This window comes from Molothrus ater, chromosome 12 (assembly GCF_012460135.2).
Source record: "Molothrus ater isolate BHLD 08-10-18 breed brown headed cowbird chromosome 12, BPBGC_Mater_1.1, whole genome shotgun sequence".
NCBI lineage: Eukaryota > Metazoa > Chordata > Aves > Passeriformes > Icteridae > Molothrus > Molothrus ater.
Genome location: NC_050489.2, coordinates 1,406,012 through 1,422,838, shown reverse-complemented (window position 1 = coordinate 1,422,838; position 16,827 = coordinate 1,406,012). Strand labels below are relative to the sequence as shown.

Below are 16,827 nucleotides of genomic sequence, written 5' to 3'. Positions count from 1 at the left end.
TCATTACATTTTTACTTGACTTTAAAAGGTACATTTACTCTAATGTACTTTTTTACACTTAGTAAATAAATAAGATTAAATAATGCACTTAAGCCCGTTTGTATTTTCTTTTTATTAGAGAAAGAAGACAACCATGAAAATAATTTTCATACAGGTAAAAACATAATTAAGTTTAGAAAAACACGACAATTTTCCCGAAGCTTTAACTGGTGAAATTGTAATGCTGAAACTGCATTTGGAAAAGTACAAAACCTTATGAATGGTACTTGCAGAAACATCAGTGCACAGGAAATTCAAAAGTGAGCACATGAAAACACAAACTCTTTAAAAGAGAGTGGGAAAACCGAATGGAGAACTCATTCTTTCACTAACATGTCATTCTTATTTGGCAGGAGCATTCCTTCCTCTTCCTCTATCAAGACTAATCTTCTTGCAAAGAAGAACCACGTCGACAATGCAGAGAACAAGCAATATAAGACCCAACACCTATAAAAATTACCATAAAATTAGTTCCCCCACTCAGTCTCGAACTTTTACTGTAGTGACTCATCAGTAAACATATACTTGTTTCTGGCCTTGAAAATGTGTGCGATTTGAGAAAGCTGATAAATTTAATAACACCCACATTTACATCCCATTAGGCTTTCAGAGAGCTGTCTACAGCCTGCTCTGTTTGATGTTTGTGTCAGGCCTTGGAGGTAGTGTGGTGCTCTCCTTCAAAGCTAAGCTAATGCTGCTCTATGCCAGACAATACTTTTATCCTAAATGAAAGCCCTTCTGTCTCTTTAAGGGCTGTTTAATTAATGGGACTGGCCCTGAGAAAAGTCAAGGGAAAGTCAGTATTCCTAGAAACAAGCCCAGCAGAAAAATGCTCTTCTTCTCTGGAGCTCTGAATGGGAAACATATTCCAAATTGAAGAAAATGTACTAAATTATTTAAAAAATAGACAACCTCAGGAAGGTAACTGGAGAAATGTGTCTGCAGAAAAGCCACTGAGTTAACTCACTCAGCTCCTGCCCTTCAGCCCCATCCCACATGCACACTGGGGGTTTTTATGCAAGCACTGCATTATCTGATCAGGGGAGTTATTTTCAGGAAAGCTCTTGGGAGGGCACAGGTCAAGGCACTTTGTGCCTCAGGAGAACAGGCTGGGGGTGATTCTGTCCCTTCCAGCACTGAAGATGTCACATGTTCTACCTAAACCTGTGTTCCCAGCTACCTGCTCAGTCTCCTGCTCCCACCTTTAATTTCTGTGAACTCCACAACTGAGAATATAAATTCTATTCCAGCACAGTCACTCTTACAGAAAGTCTCCTTTTTGCTTAGGATGCCATTGCCAGTGAAGCCATCAGCTTTCCCCCTCACCATCTAAGCTGAGTTTGAAAGAGCTCCGTGGCAGCTTTTAGGTTTCTTTTGGTTGCTTGTCACATTTCAGCTTATCTTGTACTTCTAGAGACTTTCAAAACTGAAGGGTTTTCTTTCCATCCTTATTGTTTTTTAAGGTTAATTACATTAATTGCCATTTGAATTAAAAATACCAGTTAAACTATTAAACTGATTTCATCTTAAGAACACAAAATTCTTACAATCATAGTAAGAACAAAACCCCTTTTTAACTGACATAATTCCTCAGTTTGTGTCAGAAAAAATAATGTACATGCCAGGAGGGAGGTACCAGCGTGTCTGTTAAAAAGTTTCAACTCTTTTTAGGACAGTTGGCATTTTTTCTCAAGACTGGGTAGTCCTAAAAGAGCTAGGGATTCTCCCACCTAGGATTTCAAGCTATGGTAGCAATCGTAGGTTACTTAAAAACTCTAAAAATTTTCAGTGTTTCAGTACTTCTCTGCAGGAATTCCTAAGTCTTGTAACATCTTTAGATTACTAGTGATGTGAAGATTATTTTCTTTTAATGAGATACACTGGATGTAACTTGTTTGCTACTGCTGAGTGTTCTTCCAAGACAGTTGTTTGCATGGTCCTACCACAATGTGAGTGTACTAAGAGGTTCAAATCACTGCACTCTAAGAACTGAAATTCATTAACAATGCTCCTACTTACTCCTCCAGCCAATGTTCCCTTGTTGGTCTTGATTATTATTGCAAACAAGGCCACAACGAGGAGGAACAACGCTGCAATCACCGAGTTGAAAATATCCTGAAACAGCCAGTGGAAGCAAAATATTTATTCTGAAATACAGGCCTGAAGGAGAGTGTGGAGAGCTCCCAGCACAGAAGGGATGGTTCAAAGCAGCTGGACTGCCGTGGAGACAGAGTTACAGCAATATCTGTGTGAGAGGACACTGACACCCAGTGGTTTGATCACAAAAAGAGTGTTTACAGTAAAAGTTCCTTGTTTTACCTGTCTTCTGTTGTTTTTGCATCAAATTTTTGCAACTTGGCTACACCTGAGAGACTGAGGCAGCAAATACACGTACAAAAGGGAGGTAAGAGGAGATCTTGTTAGTATTTGAGTGAAAGTGTGTGACTAATTTGTGATGTGAAGGTGTTACACAACGAGGCAAACAGTGCCTGTGCCAGGAGGGGCTGTTATCGGATCCAGCAGCTGCCCAGGAACTGATGGAACAGAACACTCTGTTAGGAGAACCTGCCTCAGCCTCCACAGAACACTGGGGCTTGCCTTACCTGTACAGAAACAATCACTGGGCCACTGAACACCTCTTTTGGGACAGGTGATCCCTCCAGGTCACAGGCCTGCTGGTGCTCACAGCCAGCGGCCACAGCAGCCAGGGGACACTGGGGACAGCCATACCCACAGCCAGGGGACAGCCATACACACAGCCAGGGACACTGGGGACAGCCACACCCACAGCCAGGGGACATTGGTACCCACAGCCAGGGGACACTGGGGACAGCCATACCCACAGCCAGGGGACAGCCATACACACAGCCAGGGGACACTGGGGACAGCCATACCCACAGCCAGGGGACAGCCATACCCACAGCCAGGGGACACTGGGGACAGCCATACCCACAGCCAGCGGACAGTAGAACCCATAGCTATGAGACATTGGTACTCACGGCCAGGGGACATTGGTACCCAGCGTCCATCAATACTCACGGCCGGGGACACGGGTACTCACAGCCATCAGTACTCACAGCCCACGGGTACTCACAGCCAGCGGCCAGAAGATGAACCGCATCTGCACGTCGAGCCTCAGCAGGTAGAGCAGCAGGAACAGGACGGTGATCACCGTCTCCATGCCGGCCAGCGCCGTGTAGGCCCCGTGCGCACCCGAGGCCGCGAAGCAGATGAAGGCGGCCAGCGCCACCAGCTGCGGGACAGGAGGGGACGGGGTCAGCGCCGGCCCGGGCCTTGCCCGCGGGCCCCGGGCCGCCCCCGGCCGTACCGTGCGGGAGATCTTCAGCGCGCCCCGCGGCGAGCGGGGGAAGGCCCGGTCCACCTGCACCCGCCCTGTGGCGGCCGGGCGGCGCGCGGCGGGACCGGGACTCCGGGACGGCGGGAGCCGGGGAGATCCCGGGGCCGATCCCGCAGGTAATGCCGGGGCCATCGCCGGCGCTGAAGCAGCCCCGCCTCAGAGCGCCGGGGCGGAGGAAGTGATGGCTCGGCGGCGGAAGGGCCGGGCCGGGGCGGGCCGGAGCTGGTGCGGCGCGGTCCGGTGCGGGCGGCAGTGGGGATGGGCAATGTGGCGGCGGGGCGTGGCCTGGGCGTGGGGCCGGCGGGGCGCGGGCACTGCCGTCCCCGGCCCCTCAGCGGGCGGGCCCCGCGCCGCTGCCGACCGTAAGTGCGGGGTGGAACCGCGGGGACGGGCTGGGCCGGGCGGCCGCCCCTGGGCCCGGCTTCGGCTCCGTGCGAGCTCTCGGGATGCACTGGAGCGGCTCCGGGGGAGCGGGAGCGGGGTCAGACCCGGGAGCGGCTCCGGGGGAGCAGGAGAGAGGTCGGACTCTGGGGCGGCTTTGGGGCAGCAGGAGCGGGGTCAGACTGGAGCTCTGAGCGCCCAGCCCGTCCCTGCCTTCCTGCCCTGCTTGCCTGGGTGAAGGCTCTTGTAAGCTCAGCTTGGCTTGGACAGGTTTTTACCGCTGTTTTGAGGTGTAAGGTGCTTGTTTTGGAGCTGCTCTGTAATCCTCGCCCTTACCCCGCCGGGCCTGTGAGGCCAGTGGGTGCTGCTCCAGCTGCTCTTTCCAAAATTTATTTTTCCCCCGTGCAGACCGACTGAGGAGCAGCAGATGCAGCAAAAATCTGGTGAAAGTGTGAGCAGTCACCGTCGGACTCTTGGCAGTGTCAGGGACAGTGGAGAACTTTAGCTAAATCTGTGTCAGTCGGTGCCACAATGCGTCTGTTACATGACCCAATAATTACTGAAAACTGGCCTGGAGGGTCTCACATTAAGAGACGCAATCTAACAAAGTTATGAAAATTGCTTTGATTTAACTGTTGTTTATTTCCATTCTAGATAAGCATCTGATAAAAAAAGATGCTAGAAAGAGAATTGTAAGTATTTGCATTTTGTTCAGAAAACAAAGTAAAAAGTGCAGCCTCCTTCACTGTAATTCATTATAATTTGAGTGCGTGTGTAATGGCAGCCGTAGCCATAGCTGTGTCACTGTGTGGTGTGTCTGTCGTTGGCTCATACTCTGTGCAAGGCTATGCTGGTCTAGTTCTGAAAATTGTCGTAAAATTGTGGGAGATCTGTGCAAAAATTGTGAGGGCTTGTGTCAGGACAGGTGGCAGGGTGGGTTCACTCTTGCATGTGCAGCCTTGCCATTGCCTTATATAACCCCCCATGGCTATAAATTATTTTAAGACAGTTGAAAAAAAATTCTCTGAGTCTATTTGAGTTGTTTAGGTTTGTGAAAATAAAAATGCGATCCCTCTTAAGGTTTAAGCTATCTATGTAATGGATGCTGAGGTTATTATTCCAGCTGGCACTTACTTGAAGTTGGGAGTCAGGTCTCTGAGGTGGGTTGTGGCAGAGTGGGGAGCAGCAGGTGACCCTCTGGAATCCCTGGGGTCCTGGGAAGGGGAAGAAAGCTGGAAGCAGGACAGGGGCTGGCTGTGGGGGTAGCAGGGAGGGAAAAAGTGGTGTTCTGGGGGAGTCACAGCATCCAAAGGGATCCCATGAAATAATCTGTTCCCAGCGTGGGGAGCTGGCATGTTGGAATGGGCAGGGGGCATTCCTGACACACTGTCACTGCTCTGCCACAGTGTGGGGCTCAAAGTGACTCTGCTTTTCACCAGATCTGCATCGAGGGCAACATTGCCAGTGGAAAAACAACATGCCTGGATTATTTTGCACAGACTACCAGCATTGAGGTACTGGATGCACCTTTCTTTGTCCTTATTTCCTCACTGAGCAGCTGCTTGTCTTAGATCCAATGTGTCCTTGGGTGCGAGAGGAGGGAGCAGCAGGGGCTGAGCCAGGGGCTTGCTGGGGCACCACCCCAACTTTTTACAGTCAAATTGCAGCAGAGAAATGTAGATCACATGTGGTATGTACTGGATGCCAAAATACCAGAAAAACCTGTGAATCAGTGTTTGTGCCTTCATTAAATAACAGCAACCCACAGAGCATGGGCATGTTTGGACTTGCTGGTTTGCCCTTTCATGTCACTGAAATCTTGGATGGGTCTGGTAAAAGCAAAGTAAAGAATTATTATGTAAAAATACCTGTGCCATGTAACAGAGATCCCAGTAAATAGATGGCTTTTTTAATAAAAGGAAAATCTGTTAGAACTGTTTCAGGAGATGTCTTAGACTGATCTGGTATTTGATTTCATGTTGCTTAGAAGCAGGTTAGGGGAAGGGCAGGCTTCTTGCATTTTAAACAAAATCAAGGTCAAACCTTAGTGAACAATTGTTCTTGTACAACAGATATTAATGCTTTCCCCAACAGAGCTGGCAACACATTTGGCAATAAGTTTTAGGAGTCCTCATAGAAATGCTGGGTTGCCAGATGTTATTTGGTGATTTAACAGGAATTGTCCTTATGAAGTAATTAACTATTAATCCAAAGGATAACAGACTTTAATTTGCATACAGTGCAGCATTTTAAAGTAGCTACTTAGGTTCCTAGGCTGATGAGATTCTCTTAGGCCTGACTCTACAGTATTATTGTAGATTTAGACCCTGCTTGAACCAGGCAGGTCTCTTGTGATTTTACCTATTCTGGGTAGAAGCTTTTCTGATTAATTTTGTAAAAGATTTGAATACATTTTGTTTGTTAGAACACAAAAATAAAATGAAAATGAATGTGGTAGCAGTCTGATCCTCTTCCTTTGCTGACAAGTGTTACTTTCTGAGAAGTTAATTTGTGAGGGGATGGACTTGTCATTTAAATGCTAAGTACTCTGCTAAGCTGATCTTTCCCTTACGTGGCACCGATTTTGACTAAAAAAAATTCTCTCCAGGCTTATGAGGTGTTTAAAAATGCTAAGAAGACATTGGATATTGACATGTCTCTATTTTTAGCAGTGTTCATTATTACCTTTTGTGTTACAAAAGTGCTGGTTTTTTAAGTGCCATGAACTTTCCAAACAAGACCTGAATGCTCTGATTTACTGCACAAGTATTCCTGAAGAATAGTTGTACACTTGTAGGGTCACATTAAGTATTTTGAATCTAAGATATATTTAACATGGAGTAATTCTTTTAAACCAGGTTTTGAAGGAACCCTTGACCAAGTGGAGGAATGTTCGAGGTCATAATATCCTGGTAAGTGGCAGAAATTATTCCTGCAGTTACAGTGACTGTTCTTTTAGCAAGACATGTGTGATGGCTTTTTATCAGCCAGCAAAACTGCTACAAAAGGTGTAATCCAAATCTCACACAGCAAAACTAAAGCTCCACACAGCAAAAGAGCTTCTACTGTGGTTAAGACATGCATGTAATAGAAACTCTGCATATAAAATGTGGTTTTGGCAAGGACTGGGTGTCCAGTGGGGTGAGTTAAAGCAATTCCCAGGAGGGTAAGCCCTGAGTGTGGCAGTTGTTTCTAAATGTGCTTGTTTTGTTGTGCCTGTTTCAAAGCAGGGAAGGAGGTGAGGTGAGGGGTGGATCTGTCAGGTAATGTTGTTTGACTGGAGATCTGTGAACAGTTCTGGAGCCCCCAGCATAGAAAGGACATGGAACTGTTGGAGAGAGTCCAGAGGAGGCCATGGAGGTGCTGAGGGGACTGGAGCAGCTCCCCTGTGGAGCCAGGCTGGGAGAGCTGGGGCTGCTCAGCCTGGACAGGAGAAGGTTGTGTGGAGAGCTCACAGCTCCTTCCAGGCTCTGAGGGGCTGCAGGGAACCCAGAGAGGGAAAATTCCTCAGGAACTGCAGTGACAGGAGCCAGGGAATGGCTGCCAGTGCCAGAGGGCAGGGCTGGATGGGATATTGGCAATGAGGAATTGTTCCCTGGCAGGGTGGGCAGGCCCTGGCACAGGGTGCCCAGAGCAGCTGGGGCTGCCCCTGGATCCCTGGCAGTGCCCAAGGCCAGGCTGGACACTGGGGCTGGAGCAGCCTGGGACAGTGGGAGGTGTCCCTGCCATGGCAGGAGTGGCACTGGATGATCTTTAAGGTCCCTTCCAACTCTTTAACCCTGCATGAATCTGTGATCCTGTGGCTGCTGCAGGTGAGGAAAATTCCCCTCAGTGAGGAGTTGAGGGCTTCCATTGTCCTTTGGGTGGCTGAGGATTCTTGGAGCTGCTCCCCCAGGATGTCCCTGGGTCCCAGCTGCAGCTGCACACTGGCCTTGCTGGGATGCTGGAAGGGGTCCCTGCTGCCAGCCCTGTGCTTGGGGCTCAGCCCCTCTGCAGAAACCCCACTGTGCCTGAGGCAGGCTCTGTGCTCTGCAGTGTGGACACACCCCAAGCCATACTTGCCCTGACATGTGTTAAATACCATCAGTGTTAGCACAGGCCCTCTGCAACAGTAAATTGTCCCTCCTAGGAGTTGCTGATGCCTTTCTGATTGTTAGTAAAGGGGTGGGGCATGAGGTGCATGACACCACAGCAGCCTTGGAGCAATGGTAAAGTCTGATCTTGGCAGGGAGCAAAGCAGAAGGTCAGACCTGTGGGATGAAGCTTTGCTGCTGTCTTAAAACTTATCACCTCAGCCAAAAGACACTGAATGATGTTTTATTTTGAGTGAGATCCTTTCTCTGCTCTGCAGGATAGATGGTTGCTTTTAAGTTCTCTGTGAGTGTGGAATTGCAGCAATCAGAAAGTGGAACAGCTACCTGAGAGCTGCTGTGAGGGTCCTTTGGGAAGAATAGCCTGTGTTAAAGGACACCTGTTCTGAGGCCCAGACCATACTTAGAACCCTGTAGGATTTCTGGATGCACTGAGGGTCTGTCAGGGCACAAAAATAATGTAGTAGGTGGGTTTTTTTCATTACTTGGCTCTGACTGTTCCATGTGCAGAGTAACTAATTCCTGCTGAGTTCAGCCAGCCTCCCACTCGGTGTCTGCAGGGACAGGGCTGTAATTCTGCATCTCCATTGTGGAGACCAAATGATCATCTTGGTCAAACCTGATGTCAGCTCTTTTAGCACACTTCTTAGAGCCATGCTGTTGTAGGGAAAAGTTTCCTAAATACCCAACTTCCTGTTGTGCTGTTTGTCCTTACAAATGTCCATCTGTCCTGCTTCTATCTCTGACCCCAGGGCTTAATGTACCAGGATGCATCAAGGTGGGGGATAACTCTGCAGACCTATGTCCAGCTGACCATGCTGGAGCAGCACACCAGGCCCATGGTAAGGAAACTTCTTTTAATTTTACGAGTAATTAGATGTGGTTATGAGTGCTAAATCCCTTTAACATTGTATTCAATAATTAGGATGCTGTGTGCATTCACTCTTCGTTCCTGCAGTGAGCAGGAATTTCTGTGGTGCACATTGATATACTCAGCATTGCTCTGGGGGTAAAACCTCTGCCTCCTGCCTGCTCACAACTTCCCCAAAGTGATGCTGCTCTTTGGGCACACCCTCCAGGGCTAGGCTTGCACAAATCTCTTCCTCATTTCATGTCAGTGACTTGTCTGGAATTTCATTATTTGATATCTTTGGCAAACACCAAGTAATCCCTGGTTAGAATTCATAGTACTGCTTCCTGCTGTCTAGTACAAATTTAGCCATTGCTTCTTCTGTTTATGCAAAATACTTCCACTACCATTTTCTGTTCCTTTTTCAGGTGGTTGACATCCTTTCTTTCTTGTAATTTTTTCTTCTTTTTAATATTAAATTTCACATCCTACCTTTTTATCAAGATTTCTTCATTCTTTTTTCCTTCAAATACCTTTTGTTACATTCCATGCTGTCTTCCATTCCCTGATTACAAGACCTGGTCTTAGATGCTATGCTTCTATTTTACTGATTGTTCTTATGTTCTGTTTTCTGAGTTTGTGTCAGGTCAAACTGTTGGCAGTGACAAATATGAAAGTGGCACATATAATCATTAGGTTTTTGGAAGAGATGTTTTTCCAAGACAATAGAAATCCTGTTCTGTTGGAGTTGTTCATTCAAGAATTCCTGAGGATTTCCCTCTGAGCTTTTTTGTCATTTGAGCCTTGCTGGAGCCATTTTTGCTTCGTTAATGTGCAGAAACCTGGGTGAGAAGTAGCTCTGCCAGGCCCAGGAGTGTCAGAGAATCTCCCTGCTCCAGCATGAAGTGCTGGTGGAACACGTGCAGGGCTGGCTGAGGCCAGGGCTCTGTCAGCTGCAGTCACTCCTTTTAAAAGTCCTGTTTCCTTTCTTGAATGTGTCTGATGTCAGCTGTGTGCTGTGACCAGCAATGCATGGCATGGAGCAGTAGTTCCCATTGTCCTGCAGATCCCAAATGCATTGCTGCTTTTTTGTACTCTGAGTTACCTTCCCCTGCTCAGCTGAATGCTGAGCACTTGGCCTTGAACTGGTGTCTGAATAACAAATCAGAGTAAGATCAGGAGCCTTGTTTGCTTTGTGCTTCCCACCCTCCTGGTAAGTTTGCTTCTCACAAGATGTGAAAATTGTATTTCATATGTGCCATATGAGTGTGAAAAGAAAGAAGCATGAAAATGTACAGAGTCGGGTTCTGTGTTGCAGATTTCCCCCATAAGGATGATGGAGCGGTCGATTCACAGCGCAAAACACATTTTTGTGGAAAACCTCTATCGAAGGTGTGGCATGTGGTTTTCTGCTTTACTTTATTGGATTCATTATTTTAAATATAGATCTAATCAAATGATCATTCCTTTGGTAATGTGCATTTTAGGGGCCTGTGGAATCTGCCAGTTCTGTGTTGGAGTGTGTTTGGTATGGGCTGTGCTGCCCACTTCCTGTAGGACTCTGCAAAACCTTTTTCAGCAGTGCTCCTGAGTATTGAGCACTCAGTATTATTTAGACACCATCTATTGAAGTTACTGGCTCTCCAGCTGAGTACCCAAATCTTGCTTGAATCAAACACATGCTGGACAGATAAAAAACCACAAAGATAGAAAGAATAAGACTGTGGGAGGTAGAGAACTGGGCAGTGTTAGCCAGCCTGGCATCCAGGGCTCTCAACTCCTGTGCTCTTGCTCAGAATCAGGATTGACAGGATCAAAATAGACTGCAAGCCTTGGTAGGCTGTGAGTAAAGAAAGAACAATTGTAACAGTTACACCTAACTGCCCTGGGTGTAACTCACCTGTCCCAAATAGGCAGGAATCAGGGTTTGTTTGTTTGTTTGGAGTGCTGAATTTCTGTCCAGGAGTGTATGTGACAGATGGGTTTTAGTGGGTTTTTCAGTGGCCTTGAGGGACTGGAACAGTAACAAACCCCAGTTTGTGCCACAAGGTGTCATCCATGCTGCACGAGCACCTCTCTGCCATGGGAAAGCCTCTGGAAGTTCTTACTCACCCAGTCCACACACAGTGCAAGCAGCCTGCAATACCCTCATTTTTAGTTACTGGCTTCTTTTTTCATTGTAGACAAAGTGCTTTTTTCCTAAAGACTTAGTTGCTCTGAGGCTAAATCTGTTTGTGGCAACACTGTGAGTTAATAATAACAATTTTAAGGGCATCTAAGATGTTTTGCACTTTTTAAATGTTGAAAAAAGGCATTTGCTTTGTTTTGTTACAACAAGCTAGAAGGCAGCTGATAGAACCAACAGCAATTCAAAAGAAAATAATGTGTAAAAGGATTATAAATAAAAGAAGGAATAATTGAGGAATGTATGAAATTAAAAACACATTAAAAATGGAGTCAGTCTGGCTGTGTGAGGTGAGTGTTAAGTGTGTGCACATGAGTGTGCAGGGTGTGCTGTAGGTGAGCACTGCAGTTCACTGTCCCTCTGCGTCCATCACTGCTCAGGACAGAAACTCACTCTGCTCATGTTGGATTTAGGCAGTAAAAACCTGACTTGGTAGGAGCCAAATGCCAGCAAACTTTGGAAGTGTAAACACCATTTTGTGCCTTTTATATACCTGTATCTTTATGGATCTTGAGCCAGAGTCCTCCCAGGGTTACCCAGGGAAAGCAGAGATGTGCTGTCTGTAGGGCAGGTCAGTGCAGAATTGACTTGGATGTATTTGTCCTTTAGGGTAAGAACAGTGGAGCTTTTTCGTATTTCCAGTTCCTTTCAGCCTTCCTATTTCCCCATCTATCCTGGAGAGAAGCAGCACAATTAGACTTTGGCTGATGTAGATCCCTGCTACCCAGAACTGCTGTGATTATCAAGAAGAGCAGCAGTGAGCAGTGTTACCCCATTTCTGGATGGCAGATCAAGAGGGGACCTGGCACAAACAGGGATTTTGCTTTTTTTCCATACTTAGGGAAATATCTGTATTACTTTTGTTCACTTTTGCAAGTGATCAAAGCAAGTTGCCAGGAGACTGGTTTAGAAATCTGTGGAATATTTTTTTCTTCAGTCCTATTTAAAATGGCCTAACTGGTCCTAATCATTCAGCTGGAGAGCACAGGAGCCTCCCAACTCCATCTTCCTAAAGTTTTTTCTATTGCAGAAGTGTTTAGGAAAGAGTATGGAGTATGTGTTATTGTCACCAGTTTTGCAGAGAGGATACTGTAAAATTAGTAATTGACACTCAGGAATCTGGTAATAAGTGAAAATTGATACACTAATAAAAACATAGTATGTGATTCTTAACATGTCCTCAGTAACTCCCTTTTGCTTGAGTTGTCTGATACTTTATTGTTGTTGCTGAGATAACTTTGGGACATTTGTCTCCAACATTCTGTGCTCTGAGTTCAGAGTTAAGCATATTGAGTATTTCACTACTCTTTCCACAAATATTTCTTACAGTGGGAGTAAATTTATTGACACATGGACATTATATTTTTGCTGCCTTTTACTGTGGCTTCTGTAAGGAATTGTTGGTGCTGCTCAGTAAATCCAGCCCTTCTGGTGACATGCCCTGAGACAGATTTGATACAGAGAACCTGAGCAATAAATACCATTGAGTACTTTAAAAAAAGGAAAAGATTTGGTCTTTCTGATTTATAAACAATGGTTTATGTGGCCTTCAATTTGCATGGGCTTCTTTTCACAAATGTTGGAGTCAGTGGGGAGGGATTGTGGTCAGGTGAGCAAAATGAGAGTTTGGAGTTATCTCTGCATGCTGCTCAGATGCCTCTTGTGTTTGTTCAGTGGGAAAATGCCAGAGGTGGATTATGCTGTCCTAAGTGAATGGTATGACTGGATCCAGAACAACACTGATGTTTCAGTTGATTTGATAGGTAACATCTTGCTGGGTCTGGAGGGCTGTGTTTGCGGGTGGGTTTCCTTTCTGGGAGAAGAAAATAATTCTTGTTTCTTGGGTCATAAATAATCACATTATTCAGCATAAAAGTGGCCACCATCAGACAGCTTGGGTTTGTGGGTGGTTCATGGGTTGGGTAATGCCAAAGGGGAGGTCCAGTGGTGGTACCCCAGCCAGGATCCTTCCCTTCTATAGTTTGTGAAGTGAGTTTCTTATTTGCTTTTAAAGCTGATCCTTGAACATAACTCTTAACATTTTTTTCCTGCAGTTTATTTGCAGACATCTCCTGAAGTTTGTTATGAGAGGCTAAAGACACGATGCAGGGAAGAGGAAAAAGTCATTCCTCTGGTAAGGAGTTCCTCTGATACATGTGCTTACAAGGAGCTTTGAAAACAGAACAATTCCAATCCAAGTACTAAAACTGTATCCAGAATGTGGTGCAGCTGTTTCCACTGCAAATTAAACCCTGAGTACTGAATTTAGATTTATTTTTTATAAATGATCTGTCATGCATGCTGACTCTCCCAGGTGTTCTGCTGTAGCTGGCTTCAGGTGCAGCATTAATCAACTGCTAATCTTCTCTAGGATGTAAAAGTCAATTGCCTTGGTACCATGAAATGGCACAAAAGCACCCAGGTGTAGCATGGCTGCCTGGCCTTGCAGGTGCTGAGGTTTCTGTGGGCACTTTGCTGTCTGCTCCCTCCAGGATATTTGTGCATGAAAAGTGTCTGTGCAGTGGCTGAAAGGAAGCAGCTCCTTGAAAACTGTGAGCTTGGGAATCTGCTTTAAAACAAGCTGTGCTGATGGAGCAGTGATCTCTGTGCCAGTTCACAGCATGGCCCCTCGTGCCACGAGGCTTCTAAAGGAGCCTGACCAGACATGAATGCAGCTTCCTCTGCAGCTTCCCCTGCAGCTTCCCCTGCAGCTCCCTCTTCAGCTCCCTCTGCAGCTTCCTCTGCAGCTTCCCTCTGCAGCTTCCCTCTGCAGCTTCCCTCTGCAGCTTCCCTCTGCAGCTTCCCTCTGCAGCTTCCCTCTGCAGCTTCCCTCTGCAGCTTCCCTCTGCAGCTTCCCTCTGCAGCTTCCCTCTGCAGCTTCCCTCTGCAGCTTCCCTCTGCAGCTTCCCTCTGCAGCTTCCCTCTGCAGCTTCCCTCTGCAGCTTCCCTCTGCAGCTTCCCTCTGCAGCTCCCTCTGCAGCTCCCTCTGCAGCTCCCTCTGCAGTTCCCTCTGCAGTTCCCTCTGCAGTTCCCTCTGCAGCTTCCCTCTGCAGCTTCCCTCTGCAGCTTCCCTCTGCAGCTTCCCTCTGCAGCTTCCCTCTGCAGCTCCCTCTGCAGCTTCCCTCTGCAGCTTCCCTCTGCAGCTTCCCTCTGCAGCTTCCCCTGCAGCTTCCCCTGCAGCTTCCCCTGCAGCTTCCCTCTGCAGCTTCCCTCTGCAGCTTCCTCTGCAGCTTCCTCTGCAGCTTCCCTCTGCAGCTTCCCTCTGCAGCTTCCCTCTGCAGCTTCCTCTGCAGTTCCCTCTGCAGCTCCCTCTGCAGCCCGGGGTGGGTGGCTCAGGAGAAGCAATCGTCAGTTGAAGATCTGTGCAAAGAGCTAAATCTTGGGCCATGTGAAATTTTGAGAATAAATCCTCCTGTAGTGGATTTGAAGAGCCCTTGTGTTATTTTGCAGCTCTGCTGAAGAAGAGGGGAGCAGTTATGAATGAGCAATGTGAAGTGGTCTCCATGAAGAAAAAAACCAGTTCATGACAGGCAGGAGAGCTTTTAGAGGAAATTGAGTTATCAGAAAGTGAACTGGGAATTCTAGGGAAATGTACTGACACAGAAAGTGCCTCCCATACATATTCTTTGCAGCCTTGCCCTTTTTGTCCTTACTGTGTTGTATATTTTTTCTGTAAAATCTTGAACCACGTTTTACCTGTGGGAGAGAATCATGGTTGCTTGATCTTAAAAGGAGCTGAGAGCCCTGTGCTCCTGTAAGCTGTGTCTTTGAGGTCTTCCTGGAGTTAAACTTTGTACTGGGAATTAATTTTTCTCAAAAACCTTCTGATGCTTTTTATTTTTTGTTAGTGGAAGATATGTGTTGCAGGCTTTCATATGTGTCTCTTAACTACTTCCCAATGCATAGAGATTGCAATGTGTGTGTCATCCCTGGGCATTTGTATTATTCCAGTGCCTCTTTTCTAGGAATATTTAGAAGCTATTCATGAGCTCTATGAAGAGTGGCTCATTAAACGTGCACTGTTTGAAGTTTCCTGCCCAGTACTTGTGAGTATTATTTTTATTATAACCAATTAGGCATGTGGGGGATTGTGCTTTCCAAATAATAGGAGCATTGTTTAGTGGTAAAAGTAAATAAATCTGCTTTTCTGATAGCCTTTGGAGAAGGACAGCCTCAGACAAATGTGATAGCTGTTGGTGTGTAGCACAGAAGGGGGGTCTGCCATCTCTGCAGTGGAATTTGAGGGGCTGTTCACTGGGATTGCTTGCAGGATCAGCCATGAACTTTTCAGGGAATGCCAAGTTCTCAGCAGAAGGCAGCTTGGGCAAATCCATAGGAGTATCCCAGTTTGGCTGCACTGGTAGTCCTGTTCTGTTCTGCTGAAAAGAAACCAAGTTTGATGGTGTCAGCTATTGCCAGTGTTCATCCTCTTCTCTCCAAGGTTATTGGAGCTGACCATGACATGCAGAAAATGGTAGAGAAGTATGAAGAAAACCGGGACCAAATACTGAACCCAGCTAACAGACAGCACTGTTTATAGAAGCCTGTGACTGTTGTATCAGAAATCAGCTACTGAAGTCTGAGTTGGTATTTTTAATATTTAAATATAATAGGTGTTGTTTTTGCACTATGCTTTGTAGAATGCTGTGGACTTACATCTTTGAAATGATCAGGTACCAATCAGGAACAGAATGTGAATCAATTCCCTTTGTGTTTTTAGGTTTTCCATCAGCTTTACTGTGTCAGTTCTGTTCAGCTAAAATATGGCTGTTTTCCTGATTTCCTATTTCACTGCTGCTTCCTAGAAGTAACTTTACTTTTTCCCCCCCCCCCAAAGACAACTCTGTTGTTGTAATTTGAAATAAACAGTTTATTACAATGTTCCTCTGAGGGAGGGCACCTGAGGTTTCTCTTAATGCCCCCTTGGGATGAATTGGGCTGAAACAACACCAAAGGGCCAGGGTGTGTACGAGGGAGGTTTGTTTATGACAGAGCTGTCAGCCTGGCCCTGGGGCCCAGCAGATCAGCCTGAGTGTGAGCACACGGCACGGACAGGCTCACCCTGGGATCACCACAGGATCACCCCGGGATCACCAACCATGGGATCACTCTGGGATCACCAACCCTGGGATCACCCCGGGATCACCCTGGGATCACCAACCATGGGATCACTCTGGGATCACCACAGGATCACCAACCATGGGATCACTCTGGGATCACCAACCCTGGGATCACCCCGGGATCACCAACCCTGGGATCACTCTGGGATCACCACAGGATCACCAACCATGGGATCACTCTGGGATCACCCCGGGATCACCAACCCTGGGATCACCCCAGGATCAGCCCCTGCCAGTCTGGGTTTAGGAGGGGCAGGTTCTGCCTGCCCCACCTCGTTTTCCCCAGCCAGGTGCCCCTCCTGGTGGCTGAGGGAGAGGCTGTGGATGTGTCTCCCTGGCACTCAGCAGAGCCTTTGAGCCCCTCTCCCGTGGCATCTCCTGGAGAAGCTGCAGCCCCAGCTTGGCTGGGATGGCACCTGGCTGCCGGCTGGGCCCCGGGTGGTGGGAATGGGATCCCCTGGGATCCATGCTGGGGACAGCCCTGTTTAACCTTTCCTGACGGTCTGGAGGAGGGCACTGAGCTGGCCCTCAGCTCATTGGGGTGACAGCCCTTGGGCAGGAATGGGAAGGCTCTGCTGAGGCCCTGGCCAGGCTGGCTGGGTGTCCCTGCACTGCAGCCACGCTGCCCCTGCGGCTCCAGGACAAGCCTGGGCTCCAGGCTGGGTCACAGTGGCTGGAACAGGCTGGACCCAAAGACCTCCGAGCTTCCAGCCTCAGTAATTCTGTGATTTTCTAACAACTGAATAGCAGTACAGAGGAGGGGTGCAGCTCTTTGGGTTTTCTTTTCAGGTACAAAAATAGCA

General features: G+C 47.2%; 2 protein-coding genes across 4 annotated transcripts; one reads left to right on the top strand and one right to left on the bottom strand.

Moving 5' to 3' along the window:
• Nucleotides 1-94: 94 nt before the first annotated feature.
• Nucleotides 95-3,764, bottom strand: LOC118691154 (chemokine-like factor). Of its 2 annotated transcripts, XM_036390238.2 has the most exons (4): nucleotides 3,368-3,764; nucleotides 3,134-3,292; nucleotides 2,059-2,154; nucleotides 95-486 (listed from the first exon to the last, which is right to left on the bottom strand). In XM_036390238.2, exons 1-4 carry the CDS (start codon nucleotides 3,527-3,529, stop codon nucleotides 382-384), a joined length of 522 nt encoding a protein of 173 aa, XP_036246131.1. In that variant the 5' UTR covers nucleotides 3,530-3,764; the 3' UTR covers nucleotides 95-381. The 2 variants fall into 2 exon arrangements, with proteins under 2 accessions (XP_036246131.1, XP_036246130.1); XM_036390237.2 differs by having other exon boundaries at nucleotides 393-2,154.
• TK2 (thymidine kinase 2) lies at nucleotides 3,628-15,794 on the top strand. 2 transcript variants are annotated; one of them, XM_036390235.2, is made up of 10 exons: nucleotides 3,628-3,759; nucleotides 4,433-4,470; nucleotides 5,218-5,292; nucleotides 6,637-6,690; nucleotides 8,622-8,711; nucleotides 10,038-10,111; nucleotides 12,579-12,667; nucleotides 12,959-13,038; nucleotides 14,870-14,950; nucleotides 15,346-15,794. In XM_036390235.2, the coding sequence occupies exons 1-10, from the start codon at nucleotides 3,663-3,665 to the stop codon at nucleotides 15,442-15,444; spliced, it is 777 nt and encodes a 258-aa protein (XP_036246128.1). In that variant the 5' UTR covers nucleotides 3,628-3,662; the 3' UTR covers nucleotides 15,445-15,794. The 2 variants fall into 2 exon arrangements, with proteins under 2 accessions (XP_036246128.1, XP_036246129.1); XM_036390236.1 differs by lacking the exon at nucleotides 3,628-3,759 and adding an exon at nucleotides 3,766-3,916.
• Nucleotides 15,795-16,827: the final 1,033 nt, after the last annotated feature.